This window comes from Peromyscus maniculatus, chromosome 16, assembly GCF_049852395.1.
Source record: "Peromyscus maniculatus bairdii isolate BWxNUB_F1_BW_parent chromosome 16, HU_Pman_BW_mat_3.1, whole genome shotgun sequence".
Taxonomy (NCBI): domain Eukaryota; kingdom Metazoa; phylum Chordata; class Mammalia; order Rodentia; family Cricetidae; genus Peromyscus; species Peromyscus maniculatus.
The window spans coordinates 20,723,461-20,751,304 of NC_134867.1; the positions used below are offsets into that span (position 1 = coordinate 20,723,461).

At 43.4% G+C, this 27,844-nt stretch overlaps 2 protein-coding genes across 2 annotated transcripts in view; one reads left to right on the forward strand and one right to left on the reverse strand.

The window, feature by feature from the left end:
* The window catches only part of Trappc3l (trafficking protein particle complex subunit 3L), a 54,952-nt gene that overhangs the window by 6,851 nt on the left and 20,257 nt on the right, over nt 1–27,844 (reverse strand). The gene's annotated exons all lie outside the window — the stretch shown is intronic.
* Calhm5 (calcium homeostasis modulator family member 5) lies at nt 506–6,408 on the forward strand. The gene is made up of 2 exons (XM_006984322.4): nt 506–1,957; nt 5,320–6,408. The coding sequence occupies exons 1-2, from the start codon at nt 1,418–1,420 to the stop codon at nt 5,707–5,709; spliced, it is 930 nt and encodes a 309-aa protein (XP_006984384.2). The 5' UTR covers nt 506–1,417; the 3' UTR covers nt 5,710–6,408.

The window sequence follows — 27,844 nt, forward strand, 5'->3', positions numbered from 1 at the left end:
GGAATCACTTCTTTTTGAAACATTAGTTTACATTTAGTTGTTTGTTTGTTTGTGTACGTGTGGGTGTGTGGCACAGAGTCAGGGGACGATGAGGAGCTGGCTCCCCTGTCCCTCCATACGGGATCTAAGGACAGAACTCAGAGTCTCGGGCTTCCCGCAAGGCACCTTTACCCCACCAGCCATCTCACGCTTTCCTTCGAAGCACAAGTTTCACAACTGTGTAATCTGGTGCTTAGAGAAGTAGACATGACAGCGGAGACTGTGGCCTTTTAGTTCCCTGGCTCCTAATCCAAGGCAATTTCTTTTCCCCAAACACCCAGGCCCAGCTTTCAAAGCTTATTAATGGAAACTTGTCAGCTTGGTGTGTTGCCATCCTTCAGAGGCCTTAATTAACTTAATTTTAAAATTAAGCGCAGCGTTAGAGAAATGGAAGCAATTTTCTTAAATTATTTATAATTTGAAGTACAAAAATGTCCATTCATTTGTTCATTGGTTCATTTGGTAGGCTCCCGTGGAGGACTGCCCTGAAGCGCCTACCACACAGCAAATTCGGTAGCCACTTGCAAATCCAGCTGCTGAGTTTCGAATCTACATTTGACATCATGTGTAGACCTAGACTACATGAGCGTTGAGTGAGCTAGCATTTGCCAAGTGGACAATGTGGGGTGAAGAAGGGGCAGAGACACTTTAGACCTGTCTCGGCATGAAACACCGTGCTGAGGACCAGGAAAGGTCCAAATCTACCTATTGGTGGGCAGTCGGGAGGCCTGAAGACGTCCTAATGCAGACTCCACATCTGCTTTAGAAGGATTTTCTTTGTGTCAAAACCATCGTGATATGAATCATGTGAGGATTCCTCTTTTTCTCTGAAAGCTCAGTTACTAGGCTTCCCTCATGAATTCCAATAATCCCAATCCTAAACCCTGTTTCAAGTCTTTAATGTGAGCCCTTTTAGGAAGGCGGAGTCCCTGTCTACCAAATCTTAGGCTTAGAACAAGAGAAGAAACTTACCATGAAATGCTGCGTTTGAAGACTGGATTTGGCTACCAGTCAATGGCTGAACCCCATTTCTGCTAGTGCCGAGCTTCCCACTGGAAACTTTCTCTACTCTAATTTGTGTGAGAATTTTCTATTTGCAGTAAAAAAAAAAAAAAAAAAAAAGCACGTTGAAAGATGCGCTTTGCCTTTTGTCTTCAGTGTTTTGACTGCCCTCGAGTGTCAGCGTTCACCAGTAGGAGGCATTATCTGAACGCTGTTGGGAAATAAGCATTCCTGGGGAATGACATTGTTTCCTTATCTGGCTGGATGCAGACAGAGGAGGACTGTTGTTTGAAAAGAGCTCCACCCTCAGCCCCAGCCGCAGTGGCTGTGTTAAAACCCAGGCAAACGTTTTCCCCCCTCTTCGTGGGTCTCCAACATGGATGCTTTTCAGAGCATTTTGAAGTTCTTTCTTAACCAAAAAACCGCTATTGGCTACAGCTTCATGGCTCTGCTGACGGTGGGAAGTGAGCGTCTCTTCTCACTCGTGGCGTTTAAGTGCCCCTGCAGCTCTGAGAACACAACCTATGGGCTGGTTTTCCTCTTTGCCCCTGCCTGGGTGTTACTGATCCTTGGATTCTTCCTGAATAACAAGGCGTGGAGACTCTTCACTGGCTGCTGTATAAACCCCAAGAAGATCTTCCCTCGGAGACACCGCTGCCGCTTCTTCTACGTCCTGGGACACATCACACTGAGTTCATTGGTGGCGCCAGTGATGTGGCTCTCCGTGGCTCTGCTGAATGGGACGTTTTATGAGTGTGCCATGAGCGGCACCAGAAGCGAAAAGCTCCTGGAACTGATTTGCAAGGGCAAGCCCAGAGAGTGCCAGGAAGACCTGTACAAAGTCTCCTGTGGTAAAAGTAGCATGACACCCGTGGAAAACGAAGAGGTGAAGCTGTCTCTGCAAGCCCAGTCTCAGGTAAGGACCAACGGGACTTTTTGCTCCCAGAGTGAGCTTGGAAATTTCTCTCTTGTCTTCCTTTCCGCCAGGCCAGAGTCTTGAGTCTTGCCAGAATATGTTGGCACTAAGTGGAAACTGGAACACGACGTAGCATTAAGACAATGCTCAGGAAAAGCTTTTTAGGGACAGGGTGGCTCAGTAAAATTGCTGATTGGATCGGGTAGTCTCCATTTCCAAAAAGAAAATACCCTCTGGGCTATGCATATGTAAATACTTAAGTGCTCTAAACCATCTCTCCGGGTTGACTTTGTAAATAATGCAGAACACAAAACCACACACTGAGTGCTAACCCTGAGCGGTAATTAAGCATTACTGCCTTCTATTGATTATTGATTTTCGAGCTGGTTTCTGAAAAACAAAACAAAACAAAACAAAAAAACAAAAAACCACAGACACATCTTATTCATCCACTGAAACACAGCTACTACTTTTCAGAGCAGCATGTGGTGCAATTAGCAGGGAAACTTACTTGAGTTACTTACTGTGGCCACTGCTACTTGTATGCATACAAGCTGTCGGGATCGAGAGTTTCCCAAATGAAGTGGGACTGAGCGGTCTTTAAATGGCCTTCCGTGAAGGGTGACCATATTCCCTAGAGAGATTATGACTTTTCACTCTCTGTGCTATACAGCTAAAGAAGTTCTCACGATACTTTAGAAGCTCAGACTTTGGAGCATTGTTCTACAGCTTCAACTCATCAATACAGGAAAGTAACTTGTCATGGTGCCGGGTATATGAACACAGGTCTTGATGCATAGCCCTGGCCTGGCCTTGAGATGAAGTTCATTTCCTATTTCTGAGGCCAAAAGACGCAGTAGGAGTAGATGAGCAGAGTCATCATTTCTCAGGAGTACTGTTAGTTTCTGGATGAAGGCACATGTGTGCTGTAATTTTACTTCTTTAGCAAGGACTTGCCTTCCCACAAACACATCAAAGCGAAGGTGACTCCTGCAGTCTAAAATGGTTAATGATAAAATCATATTCTCCATAAACTAACAAGCCAAAGAATGTCCCTAAATAAACTCCTTTGTTTGATACACAAAGCATCGGTTAGATGGACCATGCCAGGCTCCTGAGTGCCTTCCATCTTTTGTTGAAGGAAGGTATTAATTACTAATGTTATGATAGTGTGAATGACACATGGACTACCCCCCTCCCCGCCCCTGCAGGCACCAGGCTCCATTCAGCCAGTGCCAACTCCAAACACTCACCACTGTAGAAGCCCTTCGTCAAATATAAACCCAAAGAAAAATATACACATCTGGTTATAACTTAGATTGGCCACAGTGATCTGTTGACTTTTCAGCAGAGTAAGGACGAACTTGGGCTTGAGACGTACAGGAGGATACCCAAGAGATGTGGATGAAAGAAGATGTAGCAATAGCAGGTGCTGACCATGAGGTTCAGATGGCAGCTGGCATTGCACAGTCCAAAACAATAATTGGGCGTGTGGGCGGAGGTGGGAAAAGTGCATTCATTCATGGGTGGGTGCGGCAGGGCAACAAGAAAGCCAGCTGGGTGACTCTGTGTTCTTAAGGATGGTGGAATGGAGCAGTGGAAAGAGCTCAGCCTGGGAGTCAGCTGGCTTTGAATCCTGATGCTGCCACTCCCCAGCTCTGTGATCTAGAACTCTGAACCCCAGTTTTCTCACAGTGGGGGGATGGGGGCACCTACTGTGGAAAGCTAGAGATCATGGACATAAAGAGGTGTAAAGCTTCTAGAACATTAGTAAGCATTCCAAGGTGAGGAGAAAACTGGCAGGATTTGGGGAAAGAGGCAAATAGGACGCAATTAGTGGCCGGGCCGGGCACAATCACTGCATTCTAGTGGGAATTCTAGGTGCTGTGGTTCTGGGAGGAGGACAAGACTCAGCCGTCGGGTGAGAAACGTTCAATGCTGAGGTTGGAGAGAAAGCAACAGAGGATCTGAAGCTGATCAAACAGTTTCTAACTCGTCAGGGGGAGTTCAGGAAGAGGGGGAATAGATTCTACACAGGAGACCTGGTCACAGGAGAGAAGAAGGGGACGCTGAAGGAAAGGAAGGACTGAGAGAGTCCAGCTCACTGGCGGCTGAAGGAACAAGAGGACTCTCACAGGGTGGTGACTGGGCCTCACTTGGTTATCACAGAACAGAAAGAGACGCCCGCCAACAGGTGGGTAACAGAGGGGACCCATGAGCTTCTTACCCAGCATCATTTCACTGGGTTCCCCAAACATCCTCTGGGATGGGTGACCTTAATAATTAGAGCCTGAGGTACAGGGAACACCCATGGTGAGGAGAAAGGTATTCGGCCCAAGGAATGCCAACTCAGAAATGGCACTTATGTAGGCTGAGACCCTTCTAGTGACCCTATGTCTGATTCAGAATTTGGGAACCACTGAGTTAAAGTTAATTTTGGCTCTATTATGATCTGAGTGGACCCATTTGCAGATTATTGTTTTTGTTTTCAATTGGGCCCATCTGCTAAGGGTCCTTTGAACTGAAATCAAGAGATGCTTTCAAGAAATCTATTAGTTGCTCAAATATTAAATCAATTCAAATTATGAAAAGTGAAATTGGAGCAACAAATTTAGAAGATATATGAACTGTAGACTTTTGCTTTCAAAGTTAAAACACCAATAGGATCACTCATATTTAGAAATGAGTTTTTTCTCTAACTTTAGAAAATCAAGAACAAATAATTCTCAAAGTTTGAAATGATCCTCCTCCCCCTTTTTTTCCCTCTCTCAACATTTAGAAAGAATTTAGAAAGAATTCTCAACATTTAAATTCTTAAAGTTTCTGTGTATTACTGTATTGTGGTTTTTTTTTTTTTTTTTTTTTTTTTTTTTTTTTTTTTTGGTCTTTACTGTGAGCAATAAATTTTGTGATCTATAAAGTGGCCGCGGCTCTCTACAAACAAAGTCCCAGGGGAAAATCTGGTCAGGAGTCTGTGAATGCATTGATGAGTGCCTGGACACCTCGCTAACACACCTCTCATTCATTCAAATGACCCCCATGATCCATTAGAAAGAATTCTTTCTTCTGCTAATACTATTGGAAGTGCCTTAATAGTAAGTTATTGGATAGTTACTCTTCCCATTTGCCAGCCTTCCGGTTATTGCTTTGCTTAGCAACAATGTTGAGTAGGGGACTGGATATTGAGTCAACTTTATCTTTATTTGGACTGTCAAAGGCATTTACAGTTAAAATGAATAATTTCAAATGAGATGGTTGTAATGACTGTGGTATTAATGTCGTTACATACTCTCCCAATATTACCCAGCTCTCTGAGACGCCATTTTGCTTTTCTGCGTCCTCAATACTTCTTTCTTGCTAAGATTCTAGGATGGTGCTTGATTTGCTCGGCATCCTTCTTCTCTCTGCTGACCACTTGCTACGCCCGCTGCAAATCTAAAGTCAGCTACCTGCAGCTGAGTTTCTGGAAGACGTACGCACAAAGGGAGAAGGAGCAGTTGGAGAACAAACTCCTGGATTGTGCCAACAAGCTGAGTGAGAGGAACCTGAAGTGCTTTTTTGAAAACAAGAGGCCAGATCCCTTTCCCATGCCCTCTTTCGCTGCTTGGGAGGCTGCGTCCGAGCTACATTCGTTCCACCAAGACCGTGAACACTACAGCGCCCTCCACAAGGTGATAGACGATGGTCTGGAACAAATCCCTCAAGAGGAAGAGACAACGATGATCATGGTGGGCACTGCCCAGAGTCTGTGAATCACTCACCATCACCAGTGGTAGACTCATTCCGAGAGTCGCCCACCATCTCCACGACAAGATATGTCTCCGATTTTCTCACCATCAGAGCTTCTTTAGAAGAGGATAACGCAGTGGGGAACTGTTTTAAGCATCTGAGTGCAGTGTCTGGATGTGCTCACACTGATGCTGAGTGATAACGAAGACACTCTGAGTTGGTGAAGGGTTGGGCCCAGGAGGCCCAACAGTGACTCTAAGCTCTAAGATTTTATGACTCAGCCCCGCCCCCAGGCCCTGGCAAGGTGGTCTGCCACTCTCTGCAAGTATCTGCTGTGGTATTGGGGGCGAGGTCTGTGCACAGTGGCATGTGTGGAGTGCCCCGCAGGAACCCTTTCACAAATACATCCAACACTTTATGAAAGGAATTCTAGCATGTAGTATTCCTTTCCTTGGAAGAACTGCATTCTCAAAAGTCACCAGCTGAAATAATATAATGTCTAAAAATCAGAGGTTCCTACATTTCCCCCAAATACTGAAAGTCTGTCTCTGAGGGCAGGGCTGCCTCATGACTGGTATATGCTGAAGGCATTCATGCCTTCATAGCCCACTTCTACATTCTAAAAGACCCACATACAAGACTGCACTGATATAAAGACAAATCCATTAATATTGCATATTAAAACACTTTTCTCAATAAAAATTCAATTTTTACCGTTTTAAGATGGAAAATCACTTTCATGGATTCCTACTAAAATTATGGGTCCAGGGCATGGTGCCTACTATGTTGTGGGTATGTCTCAGTTTCATTGGGCCACTCTAACCAAATGCCACAGACGGCGTGGCTTGCAAACAATAGTCCTCACAATTTGAGAGGCTAAAACTTCTGAGGTCAGGGTAACAGAACAGGCAGGGCCCAGTGAGGGATTTTCTTCAGGTCACTGACTGCTGATACCCCACTGTGAGTCACGTGGTGAGAAGGGTCACGTGATGAGAAGGGCAAATGAGCTCCCTAAGACATCTTTTTAAGGAAACTCAACCCTGCTGCAGGCTCTGCCTTCATCGAATGACTCCCAGAAAGACCCACCTCCTAACGACATTACCTTTGAGGTTAGGTTTCATCATAAGAATTTCAGAGGGATGTAAACATACTATAGGGTAGACTCATAATGACTTGATACGGGTCTGGGGAGGCTATCCTCAGTAGTCCTAGCATAAAATTGTGTTGTTATTTAATACCTAATGGGAATAATGTGGTACTCTCTACTATGTAACATTTACTGTGTCTGTCTGTCTGTCTGTCTGTCTGCCTGCCTGCCAGTCTGTGTTTGTGTGTAAGTTCCCATACATCTCTGAGCAGATCAGTGCTCACACTTGAAACTAGCTCATACCTTACGTCACTAGCTCTCTGCATCTCCAGATTTAAGAAGGCTTCATCTTAGGTCTTCATTAACATAAACGTTGATGAAAGACTGTGGGAGAATCCTATAGGTCCAAGATCTCCTGAAAATCTTAAGATTGTGATTTATATGAAAAGTATATTTGGCCTTTATGTCTCCCCTTTGTGCAAAGCTTCTAGAACCCTTGGATTCTTACTGTGTATCCTTTTACTAATGAAATGACTCCTAAACAGCTGAAGATTGGGGGGTGGCTGCCAGGAACAACCATGTGACTAAAAGGCTGAACTTTTCAGCCTCATCTTCTGACCTCCAGAGAGCAGACAGGGGCTGAACGTTGAACTGATTCTGGCAGGAATGTCCAACTCTTTTGACATCACAACACGATGCTGTTGTCATCTACAAAGTTTATGCTCCCAAACTGGCTGGGCAATCATGGGACACACACACACACACACACACACACACACACACACACACACACACCATTCATACACACACACACATACACACACACACATACACACACACCACTCATACATACACACACTCATATAGACACACACATACATCACTCATACACACACATATACACATGCATAGACACACATACATACACACACATTCACATATAAACACTCCACATATACACTCATACACACTCACATACATACACACATACACCAAAGGTAATGGAAACATCCAAACAGGTGATACATACAGTGCTTTCCTGAGTCCTGTGCTACTCTTGTGAATAAACCAGTGTAAAGAAAGAATCAGGGGCACCTCTAACTGCTGGCTGCTCCCAGCACAAGTTGTAAGTAGCCTGGGAGTCTACTGCTAGTGGATGGCATCCAGAGTCACTCATCCAAATGTCATCCAAAGTCAGGGACAATTATTGGGATATGGGCTCTAAACCTGCATGGGACACATGCTTAACTCCAATTAGTGTCAGAAATGATTTGAATTATAGGACACTCACTTTAAGAATTAGCAGTATGAGGGAAAACAGCTACTCTTGTAGGCCAGAACTGTTGATATGGAAATGTATATAAAACACTCTCCTTCAAGTTTCAGAGCAGCAGCATTAGAGTTGGGTATGGGGATACGGAGTTTATGGATGAGACAAGGCAGAGGTGTCAGATGGGATAAATAAGCCAGTATGGAAAATGAGTGGCTCTCCTCAACCCTCCTTGACTAGGGGCTTGCCCACCACTGAGTGTCTATTGAGAGCTAGAAAGCAGAAGGGACCCAGCCAATAGCCATGCTTCTCTTGGGTTGGGTCAAAGGTAGAGAGGCAGGCAGCAGTTTTACAAAAGTAGCTTAGTTGCAGGAGGCTTGGGAGTGAGGAGAAATCACTGGGGCACATGACCACCACCCTCTATCTTAGAACCTTTCTAGATTCAGTACATTCAGGATTATGGATGCCTTGTTCAAGAATATCCAAGCCGGCAAGCCAGCAGCCTGGACTTTTTGCTTAGTGAGTAGAAGAGCTGACTCTCCTACTCTAGTCACCCTGAGATGAGTCAGGTCCTCTTCCTGACTCTTAGTCTGATCCCTGTGGAGAGGTATTTTGTGCAGGAGGTGAACAGGTTCAGCACACCTTATCTGTTCCCTCAACAGCCTTGGAGGGGATGGGTGGAGACAGGGAGAGCAAATTAGTACCTGTTCCTTGGTGTCCAGAAGGTGCAGGTCTCTAGAGATTGGGAGACAAGATGGTCTGTGTAGCAAACTTTAGAAGTGTGGGCAGTTTGTTATCATAGATGGGGTTCCCTAGAAAGAACCCCAAACTTGTATAAATGACTTTCCAAAAGGAGTGGGCTCAGGAAAGACCCACAAGCATGCCAGATGTAAGCAGATGGGGTTACAGGTAAGGTGTCAGCCCTACCAATCCCCTGGCAAATGCTGGGCCGTTTGCCTTAGCTCCAAAGACTTCAGATGAGGTTGTGAGCTCTTCCAGGTAAGACAAGACTTTTTCCTGTAACAGGAGAAGAAATTCTCAAGCAAGGAGCAGTCAGTGGCTCAGTATGACTTTCCAGGGAAGTTGATACAGGGACACCTGGGATTAGATATCTGGAGGTGGCAGAGGGTTCCCCGATATCTGCTATCAAGTTTTCCTTTAGATGTGAACGGAAGACATCCAAAGCCCAGGCTCTCTGCCTCTTCCAGCTTCTAATTTCCCTGAAGCCACAGCAGCCAATATGGTCCACCACCTTCTCCCACCACGGTGCTCTGTGACACCAGGGAAAGGATGTGATGCCTCCCCAAGCAAAGGATCGACGTAAGAAAATTCACAGATACTCCACTTTCCTTTTGTCTAATTTAATTATCCCATGAGAAACTAGTCGCAAATATATAAGGTTCTTTTTCTCCCATGTACCCCTAGCTTTTTCTTTAGACTCAATTAACAAGCCTTGTAGTTTTAGGATGCATTCAGTTTATTAATTTCCAATGGAAATGGAAAAAAAAGTATATAGCAAAAATTACAAAGTAAGTCTAGATAGAGAAATAAAGAATTTTATGTATTATGCCCTAAGATTACATATTTTGCATATATTATATCTTCTCAAACTATGTTTTAAAAAATATATATTATTTTCTTTTTATAAAACACTGCTAAGTGTGTATACATCTAGTTAGGAAACTGATGAAGCTATCCACTTGAAATGTGGTCCAATAGTTCAACACCCAAAGATCCAGCGGTTTACCATGAAAACTGGTTAAGACTCTAGGAGTCACCAGATGGCAGAAAACTCATACCTTTCCTCCCAGGGTTCATTTCAGGTATTTCACCTATTAACTGTCATTAACAAACACCTACGAGAAGTCAGCATTCAAAAGGATAAGGTTTGTCTTGGCTCACAATTTTGGGAGTTATCATATATGACAGACCTGTCCCACTTCAGGCACGTGGCCAGGCAGCACATAGCATAAAAAAGCCACTTAGCTCAGGAAGCAAGAGAAAGAAGAGCAATGGGCTGTGCCACCCACTCCCACGCAGGGCACGCCGTAAACAACCCAAAGTCATCCTACTACGCCCCACCTCTTCCCAACACCATCTCCACACCATGAAAAACTGCAGCGCAATCCTTTCCTGGGCCTTTGAAGGATACTGCAGATGCAGACTGTAGCACAGTATTATTCCACTTAGACTTCTGTGTTTCTGAATTCTCTAACATAGATTTCTTAATTTCCCCAACATTCCCTCTTTGTCTTCTGCTGTATAAGCGAGAGGATATTTAGTTTCTTTGTGAGTGAGACTAGGATCCGCCTCTTTTATAACCCCCAACTCATTAAAAAAAAAATATTGAGGCTGGATCCAAAGATCTGTTTGTCAGTGTGTCTCAGTGTGTCTCATACTTTGCAATAATCTGAGGCTTTGAAAATCTCACTGTTGGGCCCACTCCACATATACTGATATATTTTTTCTTCTTGGAACTGGACATTAGGATTTTGAAAACTATCCACATCATTGTTTCCAGGGAATTCATGCTAATGATAAGGGCATGCATTTGTGATATTTGCAATGCTATCTGGTTTTCGAACAGTGACTTATGACCAGACCTTGTGTCTCCAGGTAGGGGAAAAGCCCTAATTAGAAGTATTTGACAATGTGCATTGGTGCAATTTTAAGCTGCCAATGTGATACCATTAAATGAATAGGTAGGAAGAAATAATAACTGTGTTTGTTTGTGCCCTATAGCCTAGACTGGCCTTGAACTCACTATGTCACCGTGTAGCCAAAGCCGACATTGAACCTGTGATCTTGCCTCTCCCTTCTGAGTTCTGGGGTTGCAGACCTGTACCAACACACCCAGTTTTGTTTTGTTTCTTAGAGGTACAGAGTTCTAGCCAAGTCAGTTTTGGCCCATGTAGGTCTTACTTTTACAAAATCTACTATCTGGGTGTTAATTAGGGTTCTTCAGTGAAACAGAATCGATTGCATCTGTATGCATATATACAGATATATGAGAAGGGATTTGCTGTGGCAATTAGCTTACACAATTAGGGAGGCTGGATTGTCTCACAGCAGTCCATTTTCAAGCTAGAGAATTAGGGAAGTGGGTTAATATGATTCAGTTCAGGTCCAGAGGCCTGAGAACTAGAGGAGCTGATGCTTTAACTCAGTTTGAGGCCACAGGACAGAGAATTTGGAGTTCTGATATTGAAGGGCAGGAGATGGATGTACCAATTCTTCAGCAAGAGAGAGAAGAATGGAGGTGCGTAATGAGAGGAGGAAAGGCAGGTAGAAAGCTAGTTAATGGGAGAGGTAGAGAGAAAATGCAAATCTATTCCCTCATCGGTCTTCTTTGTATTCTGCAAACTATTAGTAGATTGCATGGTGGCCACTTGCATTAGGTGAGGGGGGACTTTTATATCCAACCCACCGATTCAAATACTAGTGCTACACCCTCAGAGACATACTCCCAAATAAGGATTTACCAAATGAGTATTAATCTAATCAGGTTGACATCCAAAAACTAACCATCACACATGGTAAAATGAAATAGAATTAATAACTCCAGATGAAAGATGGAACTCCATAATCTTCACACTAAGGTTCCTCCTCAGACTCAAGTAAACAACAACAACAACAATACAATAGAACATGAAAGCTGGATGAATACAAGGTGTGACAGCTTGTTCACTGGTCTCTTTCAATGTCCAATGATCTGCTAGTCAGTCACCTAGTAAGGAGTCCAAGTTAGACAAGTGTAGAGAAAGGGAAAAGGGGAGAGAGGGAGAGGAGAATGTGGAGGAAGTGAGGGCAAGAGAGAAGGAACCTAACGGGCCCAGATGTCCCAGCTATTGTAGATCAAGGCAAGCCAGTGAGTGAAGAGGCCTTTTGGAAAGCCTGGTCTTAATACAGCAGGCTGGCATGAAAAAGAGTCAGAAAGCTTTGAAAAGTCCTCGATGTAAGGCCCTCACCAAACCAGTGTAAGCCTTTCCTACACACTTGAGCTATCCCAGACGGGACCGTGACCTGTTCAGACTGCTGACCCAGGAAAACCATGAGCTCAAGTAAATACTTCCTGTGTTAAGTGACTAAATTTGAGGGCAACCTGAAATAATACATAATATGAACTTTAAAAAAAAAACCCACAAGGATATGATTTATACAAAGATCCTCCCTTGTTTTTCCCTTGACATTTTCTTCCTTAAGTTCCAAGTGGCACCATCACCTATATGTCATGATTTAATAAACATGAATCAGTGCCTCTCCAGAATATCTCCACCAAAGCTGGAAATGCATTTCCACATTTATTTTTGGTTAAATTATGTCTGAAAAGAACATCGTGCTATGGATTAAACTCCATTTAAAGTCAACATAGTATTGGGAGGAATCATACATTAAACTACTATTTGTCATTAATACCGGGGTCAAAAATGAGGGTGTGGGTGGGTGGGAGGGTTACAGGGTAGGCTGGTTTTGAGTGAGCTGGAGACAGATGGATTAGCCCTCATCTTGCTTCTCCAGGCATTTTCTCAGATCCTCAGCATAGGCTTCCAGGGGGAGGTTGTTAGACCTTAGAGCCCGGGCTCCACACCCGCAGAATCGAATCTGAGCTGAAAGTATGTAGGTGACTCCAGGGCAAGTTAGATTTGAGCTTAGAGGGACCTTTCTCAAACTTAGCTCATGCTGAATTCATCCGGAAGGCTTAGTAAAATATAGCTTGCTGGATTCCTTTTCCAAGTGTCCGGGTCCATAGGTCTAGAGATAAGCAAGACAAGCTCCATTTCTAGCAGGTTCTCTGGCAATGCTGATGTCATTGGTTCAGTGACCACACTTTGAGAATTTGATGAGAGATAGCTCCAAAGCGTGGAGCCAGCCATTGTGGGGAAGGAGACTAGATATAGTTACATTTTTGGATTCTGCCCCGGACCTACTCACTCAGACATCTTTGTTATATCAACCTGTCCAAGAACTTGGGGGTCTTTCCATTTGTCCACAGACACTCTTGATGCTTTAGGAATGTTTGAAAGCTTATCTTATGTTAAGTTTCTTGCAACATTTATTTGTCAGTATTCTTTGTTGCTATTCCCAATGGTGTCTCTTTCCATTCTATCTTCAAAGGGGTTGTTGTTATCTGAGTACACGAAAGCTATTATTTTAGGCCATCTTTTGCCCCCTTATTGATCTTTTCATTGCTTTTCAGAACTAGAAAAAGAAGGCTTTACAACTCCTAATGACATAATGGATGTAGACAATGAATATTAAATTCTAAACTATTAGGTGAAAACAAGAGAGCCAAAACCCGTGCAACTTGAAGCCACTTAGCTACATTAGCATCCTCAAAAACAGCGAGCAGACATTTGGTGCCTTGGCATGCAGGGTAAAAGTTAAGCCCACAGTACCACTTGGGAAGTATTGTTTACTAAAAATGAAACCCAACAATAATTGGGTTTATAGGAAATGGTAGCAAAATAAGGCAAGCTCGTTAACAGAGCAACCAGGCAAATTCAAATTTAGATGATTCTACTTTGCATTTAGGTCTGAAATGTTTTCCAAAGACCCATGTACATAAGTTGTACATAAGCTTATGGTGCTGTTGGAAAGGGGTGGAGCCTTCAGGGAAGAGTTCCTAATGATCCTTGGGGGATGTCCTTGACAGAGATATTAGGACTCTACCTACACCTGATATATTCCAGTTAGTAGCACGGTATTTGCCTAGATTCTCAAAGGTGACCTAAGATAGTTATCATCTGATGTTCGTAAACATGCTTTCCGCTAGGTAAAAGTTTCTGGACAGGTTCTACTCTTTCGTCATGCAGAGCCATTTCCTTTAATGTCAGGAAGATTGACTTGCTGAGTCCCCTCCATAAGCTCTTGCTTTGTATCCTTCTCAAGAAGTGCATTCTTTGGACTCAGAAACAAACTCCTGCTCTGTTCCTGTTGGTATTTCATTAAATTAACCTTTCAAACTTATCTGATATTGTAGTGTTGTTTTTTTGTTTCACTTAAATTCCTCAAGCACATTTGTGAGGAAGAGTATCAGCATTTCCGTTTTTTATAAAATACATTAAAGTTCAAACAGCTTAACATGGTTAGGCCACTGTTAAGGTACAGGAAATGAACTTGAACACGTTTGTCTGACTGGTAACACACACGCTGCTTTCTCATGTTGCGACCTTTAAAAGCATGTCTTCTCTCCTTTGTAATGTGGTGATCTTGAATTAGTCTGCCTCTCAATCTGCCACCTTAAATTGTGGGCAGTAGCACATAGGTTCCCAGTGAGCAACTTTCTGATCTGTTCCTGGGAGTAAATGTCTGTCTTCAAGTGCCTTGGCCTCTATCAGGAGCACTGGACCCTCTGCATCCAGTGTCTGGACATTTGGGACAGTTTTGCTCAGCTCTGCTTCTACTGCATTAATGAGGTCATAATCTCTCTTTGTTTATTCTTGTTACCTTAGTTAAAAATGACAGTTGATAAAATTTACATTGGGAGGAAGTTCATAAAAGGTTTAGGGTTCTCCCTAGACTTTAAATTTTTTTTTTTTTTTTTTTTTTTTTTTTTTTTTTTGGTTTTTTTCGAGACAGGGTTTCTCTGTGTAGCTTTGCGCCTTTCCTGGAACTCACTTGGTAGCCCAGGCTGGCCTTGAACTCACAGAGATCCGCCTGGCTCTGCCTCCCGAGTGCTGGGATTAAAGGCGTGCACCACCACTGCCCGGCTAGACTTTAAAATTTTATGCCTACCTTTATCTGTCTCACTGGCTCATTTTTTCATAATTTCCTAAACCTGTAGCTCTATCAGTACCAGAAGGAAATAGTTACAAATTATGATGTTATATAAATTATAACAAAAACAGATTAAAGTGGAGAAAATTAATTAATTCATCTAATTGCATTCACTGGATCATTTCAAAGAAGAGGAAAAATGAGAATCTGGTGCTAATAAATGGGTGTAAGGACAAAACTTCAAAATGTAATCATCCTTGGTAGAGTATATAACCTAAGTCCTGGAACATGGTAACAGGTCACATTGCAAAAACATTTGTGCCCTATATGTCAACATAAAGAAATGTGCGTCTTCAATAACACAAGCACTGACAATTTAAACAGGACCGGGTTATTTCTCCCAAGGGCTTCGTTGGCATCTCCATGGTGGGAGGAAACATAAGGGTCAGTGATCAGGCTTAACAAAAGTTTTATTCCTTAAACAGTTGGCCGACTTTTAGGTCACTGACCCTACATGCTAAGCAAAGCAGTTAAAAAATGTTTCTGAATTATGTTTGAACAGTTTCCATCATCTTTGGGGCAAATGTATAGAAAACATGACTTTCGTCCTTCCTTCTCCTCTGAGATCAGCTTGCCTCCAGGACGACGGGAGAACGTGCATCCTTTCCACCCAGCTTTTCAGCCTGTGTCACATCTGTGGAATGTTTTTTCTTTTTCCTTCACTGTATCTTATTTTATTATTTTATGTGAAATATTTAAAGGGCATGAAATGAGAGTTCCACCTCACTTCTACAGCAGTTGCTCCCCAGTGACATGGGACACAGTTGGTCTAAACACGAATTCTCATCAGAAACACGAGGAAACATTTAAAATAGTCTATTGTCTTTGTCCTGTTGGGAGAACATGGCTTAAGTGCTCAAAAGTTAGCCTGGAGCTCTGGACTTTCTGTACTGCGCAGGGGGGTTTACAGGGCAGCTGTAGTTGACAACCGCTGCCTGGAGATCCTGGAATGGTCAGGGCAAGTCCAGACAAGCAGGAATGGCCCAGAATTCAGCTGATCTTCCCAGTATCTCTGCTTCTTTATGCACAGAAGGCTATGCAGGGTTTTGTTTCCCAAAATATATGTTCCATAGTTTTCTTTTCTTGATAAAGACATCCATTGAAATGCTTCCAAAGCTGTTACTATTTCCAACCCACAGGAGTGGATTTGTTTCAAAGGTTTTGGGGCCAAGCCATATTCCCCAAATGTGTTACTATGGCATGTTGTGTTTTGAGTTAAGGGTCAGAATGTCACTCTGACCTTCCATATTGTTTTTAAAAGCTGGAGATGGGATCCCCAAATACAAGATGGGGGTTGAGAAAACGCCACAGACTTCATTAATGTAACTACTGTCTCCCAGCCTCCTGGCCTAATTGACTTGCTCTTTAGCAACATACTATTCTTTTCTAATGAGTATGTAAGTGTTCAATCCTTTTGTTCTCCATTTCTTAATGAAGGCTCCCATGCATTGTAAGACTTCCATTAAATAAGTTCAGGTGCATTTTGTAATGACGTCAGTTATAACTCAGGCTCAATGTAAAACAAACAACCAGAAAACCTAAGGGCTTAGAGGTGAAGATTTGGCTTCCCTGAGATTTTTTTTTTATGAGTTTAATTGAGAGAAATTAAACATTATAAAAACAAAAAATAAACAAAACCTGGCGCTAAAGAGATAGCTCAGTTGAGAAAATGCTTGCTGAGGCATGAAGACCTAAGTTTGAGGCCCGGACCCCACATAAAAATGCCAGAAATAGTGGTCCACGTGTACTCTCAGAGCAGGGGAGGTGGAGATAGGGAGATCACTGGGGCTTGCTGGTCAGACAGTCTAGCCTACTTGGTGAGCTTCAGGCTAATGAGAGACCTTTTCTGAAAAAACCAATGCTTATGACTCTTAAGGAATAACATTGACGTTGTCCTCCAGCCTCCACATACGTGCTCACAGGTGTGCATGCATACACAAACACACATAGCTATGCACACGTGTGCATCTACACAGTCACACAATATGCACACCAAATCAATGGATGACGCTAAGAGGGCCCCCATGCAAACTGAGGCAGCCCAGCTTACAGAGGCTGATGTGGACCATTTCAAACCTCCTCTGCTGAACATTTAGCAATAGACCCAAGGAGAGAAGATGCCTGGAGGAAGCCTGACTCACTGCTGCCAGGCCTGGTCACAAAGAGAAGGGGAGGACAGACCTGTGTCTGTAAGGTGAAAAGAAGCAGGGGGTTTGTTTGGGGACTTTCAGAATTCACTGACAATCAAGTCTTAGCAGATACTTCCCCGTGACCAAGGGGAAACCATTGTTCTCAATATTTTGATTAGAGTGTAAGGATAATTTCCCTGAAGGCACCTTTTCTTTATCTTGAAACCCTAACAAAGCTGCTCATATGGTTTTGGGGTTCCTCCCAACTATGAGTTCCAAACCCCATAGCCCTCAGTGGCTGCACACACATGCTCTCCACAAGAAATAATTTCCCACATTTCTCTTCTACTCACCCCTGAGGTGTAGAGCAGAACAGATCAAGTGTGTGTTAGATTATATAACAGGTTTTTCTTCCTACTTAATGGGAAAAAAATGTAAGTGGCTATTTATTTTTTTAAGTTTCTTCTTTTTTAATAACCTATCTACCACATTTCTAGCCTAAATAGTGAAAATTCTTAAAATATTTTATGAGTCAGTTTGGCTGTTAATACTATCATTTTTTTAAAATATTGAAAATTTTATGACCGCAAAGAATTTTTCTTTCCTTTTAGTTTATTTCTACCCCCTTTCTTCTCTGCCCAAAAATGTTAAGTAGGAAAACGGCCCGACATTTAGCTAACTCTGATGCCAACCTTCTCTGGAATGCTGTGTTATGTTGGGCCGTGACTTCTATGGAATTCAATTCCCATTTACCAAGGGCTCCCACTTATTTTAATATATGTTAGGAAATAAAGAAGAAAGGCAAGCAGCTCATTTAGGCTTTGAGTTAGGCTTTGCCAAATAGCAAAGGCCAAAGAAGATGTTAAGCTTAAACTTAATCTGATTAGCATCCAGTTTTTCCAGTTGAAGAACTGGAGGAAGTGGGGAACCCAGCCCGGGGATACAACGTGGCATCCATGATGCTTTGGCCCTCGGTCCTGCTTTGCCTGCACTGTGCTGAGAAGAACTCTCTCTGACCTGGCCTTCAGTTCCCATCCAACTTGCTGTGAGCTTGTATTCTCCACATCGGTCCAGACTCTATGTATTAAGAGATGAACTTCTGCTTGGCCTCCCCATCCAAGTCCTCAGCTCCATGCATGGTGAAGATTGCCGGGGTTTTAAACTCAGAGTTCGGGCTGGAGAGATGGCTCAGCCGTTAAAGGCTAGGCTCACAACCAAAAATATAAACTCGAAGTTCTTGGTATTACTCTGGTATCTCACTTTTCTATTCCAATCTTTGGCTGCATGAGAAGCACATGGAATAGCATATAATTCCCAAAGTTTTTCTTCTATAAGATAGTGGCAAGACATTCAAAAAAATTAAGCTCTGGGGTGAACTCTATGAAATAAATGGTACCCTCCATACTCTGCTCCCATCCTCCTCATTAGCAGGTTGTCCTGGATAGACCATTGAGTTCCCAGGATGGGTAGGTCCAAGCTGTGCGGAAACGTGCTGCGTCTTATGTTCTTATCTGTCCTAGGTAGTTATGTCCCCTCTAAAAGAGTCACATGATCACCTGGAGAAGCTGACGGCCACAATGATGTGCTCCCAGCTCTGAAGAAATCACAGCAGAAGGAATGGGTCATGTTATGGGAAAATCATCAGCAAAAATCAGTTCTATACACCAGGGAGAGATTTTTAACAAAGAGAAGAGAAACAAAGAGGTTCTCTTGGGTCCAAAGCAGCTCACAAGGCCGTGCTGCTGACGGTGTCGTAAACGACAGCTGGAGACCAACCCAGGCAGGACCCTGACTGGCAAACGGAAGGACTGCTATCACGGAACCGAAACGGAGACCTAAACTCAGCATTCCTCAGGAATCTCACGAGGCAGGTTCCTGTCTGTCAGGAAGGCCATTACTTTCCTCATCTGTCCCCAGTGGTCAACCACCTTAGACAAAGGGCATCTAGTTCCTGATTAACTCGAAAGGCCCCCAGGGTAGCTCCCCGGCTCTTCTGGACTGCACCCCTCCGCCGGCTGCTACCAGTCCCCATAAAACCGACAGGGCTTTTCCAGCAGGGTGCTGTTCTCCATTCTTCGACAGTTTGTGTTCCACAAAAGCTTTCCTTTCTACCCACGGGGTGGTCTAGTTTGGTGGTTTCACTGTGCCTCGCTTCCAGGTTCCAGGTTCTCTTCCCTTCTGCCTACGTATCTTAGGATGTCCCGTAGGATAAGTCATAAGAGAAGGCGTGCGTGCGTGCGTGTGTGCGTGCGTGCGTGCGTGCGTGCGTGCGTGTGTGTGTGTACAAAGAAAGCAGCTGTAAAATGGAAATAGACATTTCTATCCTGATAAAAGAAAGACTTTCCAGAGGTCCGACACAGACCGCCCTTGAAGAACAGCGCAGTGATGGCAACAGAGCTCAAGCGCTGAGTACCATAAGGGAGCAGTAATTGTGAAATGCAGCAGCTTTCAGGGTGAGTAATTAAAAAAAAATTCTCATTGTTTAGAAAGTAAAGGAAGCCAAATATATTTTTTTTTAAAAAAAAAAAAAGGAGAGTAAGTAAAATACAGAAGCATGAGGTACAAAAGCTTTTTTTAAAAAAAAAATGTAAAAAGCAAAACAAAATTAAACAACCCAAGCTATGCCGATGCCTCTGACTTGAGCAATCTGGTTCAAATTCTTTTTATCTGGGCAGTTTTCCTATTCACATAAAAAAAAAAAATCAGGTCATCTCAGGCAATCATCATTTGAAAAAAAAAAAACCAAAAAAACAGAATGTCCACAGACTGGACTGGAAAACATTTAAGAGGAAAAAAAGAGAAAGAAACAAAGAAAAGCCCCACAGGACTAGAGGACCAGGGCAAGTTAGTGTGCTTGCTTCCTTTCTAAACTCAAAGGAAAACTCAATCTGTCTCCGGCATCACAGCGTCCCCTTCCTCAGGAGGCTGCCCGCCTCTCAGCTCTCAAAGCATCCCTTTGAGTTTACTGTTCTGAGAAATGTCTGTCCCACTCCCACTAATGGTCTAAAATACTTACTTTCCACAAACAATGTGGTTTCACTTGGACTGCTTCCTAGGGGAGGCATTTTTTTTTTTAAAGATTTACTTACTTGATTATTATCTGCACAACACATAATGAAGGCCGCTTTCTCCACTGCAATACCTCATGGTAAGTGCCAATGCAGCCTGCTACACTAAGGTTCCCTGCAAAGTCTAGCCTCTGGAATAAAGGAAAGCAAACAGCAGCCCCTGAAAAGAATAAAGTGGACAGGGGGTTCTGAGCAGGTAAGTAAGACTCATAGTTCACTGTTTTCCAGGCAGGTGGAACCAATGACTTTGCCTCATCTGGAAAATCCCAGAATGTTTTTTAATACCCAAGAACTATTTCTGAAGGATTCCCATGATGCCATGCTCTGCCTCATGACCCTGCCATTGTGGTCACACTTAATGGACTCCTGTGGACATTTGAGAGCCTGGCAGTCTGTCTGTTGTTTTTCTAGGGGTCTGGAGATGACCTAGCATAAAACTTTTTCCAGGAGTCCCATGATTGAGCGAGCAGATTAGAGATGTTCTTTTCAGAACTCCAAGTACTTGATATACAGAGAAAGTCACAGGGCCTGACTGACTGAGCAGAAGACCAAGAGTCCCCAGAGAGAAGAGTGGTTCTTGCCGCACAAACCTGGTGGCCTAAATTCAAAACCTGGAGCTCACAGGGGAAGGAGAGGACCAGCTCTTCAAAGCTGTCCTCAAACCTCCACAGGGGCCTCAGCACTTACAACACACACACACACACACACACACACACACACACACACACACACACACACACACATTTTTTAAAGAGTGGGCAAAAACTCCAAGGCAGAAAAATCCTGTGCAGCACCAGAAGCATAGGGAAAAGAAAGAAAGAGGAAGGAAGGAAGGAGGGAGGGAGGGAGGGAGGGAGGGAGGGAGGGAAGGAAGGAAGGAAGGAAGGAAGGAAGGAAGGAAGGAAGGAAGGAAGGAAGGAAGGAAGGAAGGAAGGAAGGAAGGAAGGAAAACATTAGCAGCTACCTGCAAGAAGAGACAAGCAGCTAACAGATGAGTCACCAAAACAGAAAGGGACTGAAGCAGGCAGTCACAAAAGCCTGACAAAACTGATTGAGCACTTTCCCAATTCTGTTCTTGGGGGCCTGGATCTTACATCCCAGAGTATGTTTCAGCAAACCCTATGACCTGACAAACCCCAGTTCAGGCAACTGGAGGAGTCTATCTTCTGCATTTTGGCTCCATGATAAGTTTTAGGATACATATCAAACGTTTTCCAGAATAACATGAAATATAATTAGTAATTACTTAATTACCTGCTTAATGCTTACATTTCGCAATTGTGGCTGACCTCAGAGAAGAGGAATGAATCTCTCTCTTTGGTAATTTTCCACAGTCATATAGATGGCAGTGGTAAAAATAAACAGTTTGATGAAATTATCAAGATGAATTCACTGCCTGTTATTTAACGAGACTCAGATACTCCTGGATTCTGCTGTCGTTTAAATCTTGTTACTGTGGTCTGTTACAGTGAACTAGCAGGTGTGTCTGGAGCAAGAGGTTTGCAATGTAGCAAACATTGCCTGGCTCAGAGGGTTCTCTTGCCTGTGGTAGAAATGAGGGCAGAACAGAAAAGGGTGGTAATCTTCCACCGTAGATGAATGTGGACCACAGCTCTCTCTTTCTTTCTGTGTCTGGACAAAAAAGAAAAAGAAGATACCCTGCATAGGGGTGTGTGTTTTCAATTTTTTTCCTGAGTTCACATTAATAACACTTAATGAAGTCTATAATGTGTGGTGCAGCAGGCTGGACACTAGCAATGTGGACAATTTCCTCCCTTTAAAAAGCTTACTCACATAATAGAGAAACAAAATTGCCTACGAATGAAAGATTTCAATGGACGACCCAATAACGTGCCAGATTAAACAAAGCTCACCTGCACCGTAATACTAGCTCGGGAAGCTATTTTCTTTGTGCAAACTCCCATGCTGATGCCCAGCCCAGCCTCCCTGGCTCAGGGCATCCTCCCCACATCAACCTGCTGAGGAGCTGGGACTATTAGCCTGACCACTGCACCAGCTCTTTCTATGCTTCCCAAGACATTGTTCGCTGTAGTAAGATGGGGAATTGAAGTGCATAGAAAAGAAACCAATCAACAGAAAAATTTTGGAAGATCAAAAGCAAAAGTAACTATTTCTCAGACCTTAGACCAAAATGTATATTCACGTTGCTTGCTTTTCATAACCAAGGGGTTTGCCCCCTTTCCTCTCTAAGGTGATTCTTTGCCAGCTTATCTCAACACTGTAACTCCTGTCCTACAAACTCCATCTCACCCTTGGGCCACCATGAAGCCAACAGATGGTTCAGAAGGTGAATCTGACTTAAAAATCTATGATGCGCTCACACAATCACTAAGTCTAAGCCCAGAGCTCACACTCACCTGCTACAGATATGATCAGCCACTGTGTCTTGCAAGTCACGTCTTTGGTCTTACAGGGAGGAGAGTACAAATGATTTGGTCAGTCATATCCTGGGGTTCTTGGCCATTCTGCCATGTAATACCACCTCTAACAATAATAAAATGGATATTGGAATTAATAGTCATGAGAGTGATTTAGAGAGATAATTTGGTTGCGGGGAACCATGGAGTTGGATTGGCCTAGCTGCCTTGAGAGGCATGCGCCATAGGTTTTTCAGGTTAGAGTCTATGGTTCCTGGGACACAATGTACCTTCTAGTTCCTGAGAGACCGATGCGCTCCCTCAGGCAGCGAAGCGGTCAGACTATGTCTTAGTCAGGGTTTCTGTTGCTGTGAAGAGACACCATGACCATGACAACTCTCATAAAGGAAAGCATTTAACTGTTCAGTTCATTATAGTCATGGCAGGAAGTAAAGCAGCACACAGGCAGACAAGAAGCTATAGAAGAAGCTGAGAGTTCTTACCTCTTGACTCACAGGCAACAGAAACGGGTCTGGGAGACTGAGTGTGGCCATATATGAGACCTCAAAGTCCATTTCCACAGTGACACACTTCCTCCAACAAGGCCACACCCCCTAATAGGGCCCTTTGGGATCCCTTTTCTTTCAAATCACCACAGGCTGCTTTGTGTTATTCTGGGCACTCCCTTAGAAGTTAACAAGGAAACTTGACAGGACAATTTGTCTTACACATTAGTCTTGTGTACCCCGTGTAGCTTGCAAACTTCACTGTATCCTAGCAACTACAACTGTATTGATCCTGGCAATTGCCATTATATTCTGTTGCCGACAAAGGTATGAAAAGTCGGATTGCTCTCAATAAAATTGCTCTCACAATTGTCACAGCCTCGATTGTGCTGTGGCCCCCTCCAACCTGGCTTGATTTCATTCCTCACAGCCGTATCAGGTGACCTTGGCCTGGTAAGTAAGCATGAGTGCCTGCAATTGGTTATCAGAGTTGAGAAAGTTATAGATACCAGAGACGGTGGCTAGATTTGACAAATTTCACAATGTTTAATAAAAATTCTTCATTTCTGAAGAAAAGTTGCCTGATTGAGACCAGTATCCTCAGTCTACTTGTTTCAGTGGCAGGCTCTTGGAAAGGGGGGGCGTGGCTTCCTTTGCTCCTCCCACTACCTAGCTCAAGTTGCCCAGAGAGGCATGAACTAGCCAAAGTGTGAACAGGTGGCTGGGCTGCATTGGCGCATGCCTTTAATCCCGGCACTCCCGAGGCAGAGCCAGGTGGATCTCTGTGAGTTCGAGGTCAGCCTGGTCTACAGAGTGAGATCCAGGACAGGCACCAAAACTACACAGAGAAACTCTGTCTTGAAAAAACAAAACAAACAAAAAAAAAGTGTGAACAGGTGGGGTGAGGTCAAACGTAAGGCCACAAAAGTAAAAGGTGCCATAGCTGTGGTTATAGAAATATTAATAATCAGAATGGCCCATGCTTTCTGCACTTTCAACTGCCTCTGACCACCAAAGCTACTATCCCCAGTTCTGTGAAGCGCCAGCTAGAACGTGTAAGCATCCCTCCATTACAGGTAGAAGATGCAATAGGGACAAATGGAGAGGCCCCTGCTCTGGATAATCCTTGCTTGGTTTGTACCTGTTTGGGTAACTGGCAGTGCATGGAATACCCACCCTTTGTAATGAATGTGCCAGCCTCAGACCTCTTACTTCTTACGGAGGATTTCCTCTGGGGCAGCTTTGCCTCCTAGCTCCCTGCCTGCCTGTTAAGTAGCTCTTTCCTCCAAGTCTGAAACACTTCCTCCTGGAGGAGGGAGAAGGATCACAAGGCTCATGAAACTCAGAAGAAACTCCTAACTTAGTAAGCTCAAGAGCTCCCTTCCCAAGGAGATTTTATATATGTGATCTTGTGTGTGGATGCTGCATCCCTGAGTGGTGTAGATGCCTGCAAGTCTTGCAGGAGCTCCAGGGATGCAGCCTTTGTGAATCATCACCCATGCTGGGATGGGCCCTTCCATGATGTAGCAGCCCAAGTCACCCATGCTCCTGTGGGAAACCTCTTACCCACGCCCCTGTACGTAAGCCCAGCAAACACCTTGGTTCACAGAGCTGCATTTGGATGATACCTAGAATGGACATATGCTTATTCATGTCTTCCCAGAGAAAAGTTATGCATCATAGTCAACCATGAGTCTCTTCCTGGGCACCCAGCAATCTTTGCTACTGTCTGTGGTCTGAATCTTCCTTCCTTCAACAGTGAGCGTCAGGCTTTCTTCCTTCAAACTGTGTCTTTTCTCTGTACATTCTTTCTTACCCCTAGGGTCTTTGATATGTGTTGTTTCTTCCTTGGTAGCTAATCCCTGTAGACAGTTTAAACTTTATATATATATATATATTATTCCTTGATGGAAATCATTGGATGGTTTTGTGTCCTGTCTCCTAGCATTTCAACAAGGAACACTGAGGCCTTTCAATCCATAGCTCTTCCATCCAAAACTGCCTTATAACATCTGACTTCATTGCTCCGGTTAAAGCGGCAAATAACAGTTTCTGGGTGAGCTATTGTTTATTTGTTGCTGGCTGTAGAGATTAAACCCAGGGCCTCAGACACACAAGTCAACGCTCTACTGCTAGGCTGTATAGACCCAGTTTTTACACTTCAATTGACTCAGCAGTCTATCTATGGTCATGGTGCTGTCCCCATTCAAAAGCAGCGTGGGAATAAGAGACTTCAGAAAGATTTTTTAAAAATATGACTAGTGTGATTTACTACACTCCTCTTATGTAGATGCAACTCTAGACAACTTCTTTTTAAAAATAAACTTCTTCTGTTATGCAGATTCCTCTCTGGAATGTGTCCCCCAAATCTTTTTTTCTTAGGGCAACAGTTTCTCAACCTGTGGGTCATGACCCCTTGGGGGGTCAACTGGCCCTTTCACAGGGGTCAGAAATCACAGATGTTTAAATTACAGTTCAGAACAGTAGCCATATTACAGTTATGAAGTAGCAACGAAAATAATTTTATGGTGTGTGGGGTCACCACAACATGAGGAACTGTATGAAAGGATCACAGAATTAGGAAGGTTGAGAACCACTTCCCCAGAGCACACGCTTACCACATTCACTATGAAGATTCCTCCCTGGCTTTTGCATCCTCACTTCCTTCGCTTCCTGCGATCATCTCTTTTCAATTATTTCACTGATTTTTATACCACTCTTCAAAAAATAGCCATTGCTCATATTATTTAATTAAGGTTAAATTTCAAATTACACTCACTGTAGAAGGAAATGATCATTTTTTTTCCTCTCTGACATTTTCAAATTTCTCTCTATGGCATCCTAGAGAAACCATCACCACATTGACCCTGACCCGACAGTAGAAGCTGTCTGAATTTTGATGAGCAGGACCTGTGCAAGGCCAAGCAGTGAGAAATACAGTCAGTAACCAAACAAAGTGGATGCTGTGAGGGAGGCTCTGGAAGCCTAGCCTACCACAATCAGGTATGTACCGCAAGTCGGCATCCAGAGTCCAGCCAAAGAAAAAAATATCCAGGCATCAGGCTAAGAGCAGAGAGAGGTCTCAGCTCAGGCAGGAAAGCAGGCTCTAACGGCCTGAGTAACTTGGAGATCACACAGTAGCTTATAGCTGAGCAGATGGGGCCCGTCTTCTAATCCCTACATTACTGGACCCTGTTAGGTTAGCATGCACAGAGCCTCTTAACTTAAGAGTTACTCCCCCAGACCTCTGCACTGCGAAACAAACTGAAGCCTCACAGATGCTGGGCAAGGGCCACAATAGAGCTGCATCCCCAGCACTAAGGGACTGTCTAAAATATGATGATAGTCCTGGTCCAGCCTGGTTGCATCGCCATCATTATTTCAAAAAATCAAGTTAATTTCTAATTAGCTTTTTGGAGTAATTAAAATATCTTACCATAAATGTGCTTGCTGACCCAATATATATTGTGTCACTAGGAAGGGTTTCTAGTCATGAGACCAGGACAAGTATGACTGTATTTCCTACTTTCTCTTACAGTAAACTGGAAGATATGTGATCCATAAGCAACAAATTAATTCCCCCAATATTGCGTGACCACAACCGAATTCAGCTCTGAGCATTTTCTTGCAACTTACACATTTTCATTTACAGTCTTAGAACACTTAAAATACGAAAAACTTTCAAATCTATATTTTAAAGAGGCAATTAATTTGTAAAAGCAAAACAAAACCAACAAACAAAATAGCAGTAGAATGGACCAAACAAATTAAATCCTGAGGGGCCCTTCTTATGTGTGTTTGATAGTGTAGTATGCATCTCAGTTACACCCTCAATCCATTGGCTCATGATTCATGCTCTTTCATAACAATTCTACAAGGGTCTTGTGACTATATCAGCAACAGGTGAGAGTTCTTTGAACGTTCATGAAGAAAATCTATTTATTATTGAAGTTTTTTTCAACGCCATGGTATAGTAAGGACACCCACTTCGAATGACAGCTGCCCTGTGGTATCTGCAGAAGACTGGCTCCAGGGTTCCCATGGAAACCAAGTGGATACTCAGGTCACTTTACAAAACAGCAAACAGTACGCGTACCTATGCACATCCCCCTAGATTACCTAAAACCATCTCCAGATCACTTGCAAGGTCTAAAACAATGGAGCGGTGCATAAATATCTGTTAGCCTTGTGTTGTTTGGAAAATAATAATGAGGGGATGAAAGGTACACCACCAGCCCAATTTGTTTTCCAAGATTTTTGATCTGTGGCTTGTTAAATCTACAGATGTGGCAGCCATGGTGTCCTAATTGGGTTTCTAACTTTAGTGTAGCAAAGATTAAACTTATAGTTAGCCTATCATCTCTTTTTTTAAAAAAAAAAAAAATGCTGTGGATATCGCTCTATATAAATAAAACACTGATGGCCAGTGACCAGACAGGAAGTATTGGCAGGACAAGGAGAGAGGAGAATTGGGGAAACAGGAAGAAGGAGGGAGAGACACTGCAGCCACCGCCAGGAGAAGCAGCATGTAAAGACACTGGTAAGCCACCAGCCACGTGGCAAGGTATAGATTTATAAAAATGGGTTAATTTAAGATATAAGAACAGTTAGCAAGAAGCCTGCCACGGCCATACAGTTTATAAGTGATATAAGCGTCTGAGTGATTATTTTATACGTGGATTGTGGGACTGTGGGGCTTGGTGGAACCTGGAGAGAAGCCCTCCAGCAACAAAAAAGAAGAAGAAAGTGTAAGATGTGTTGTTACCCTCCTCACTCGTAAGAGATTTTGCTTTAGGCCACTAGATGGCAAAATTTGAGATCTTACACGCACGGAAAGAACCACTCTGAGGCCTAGCCATGGATGATGACCCTCCCTCTGGAAAGTACAAAGTGAGGAAAATAAGAGAAAGAGGATGCTGTTATCATTTGAAGCTGCCCGGCCC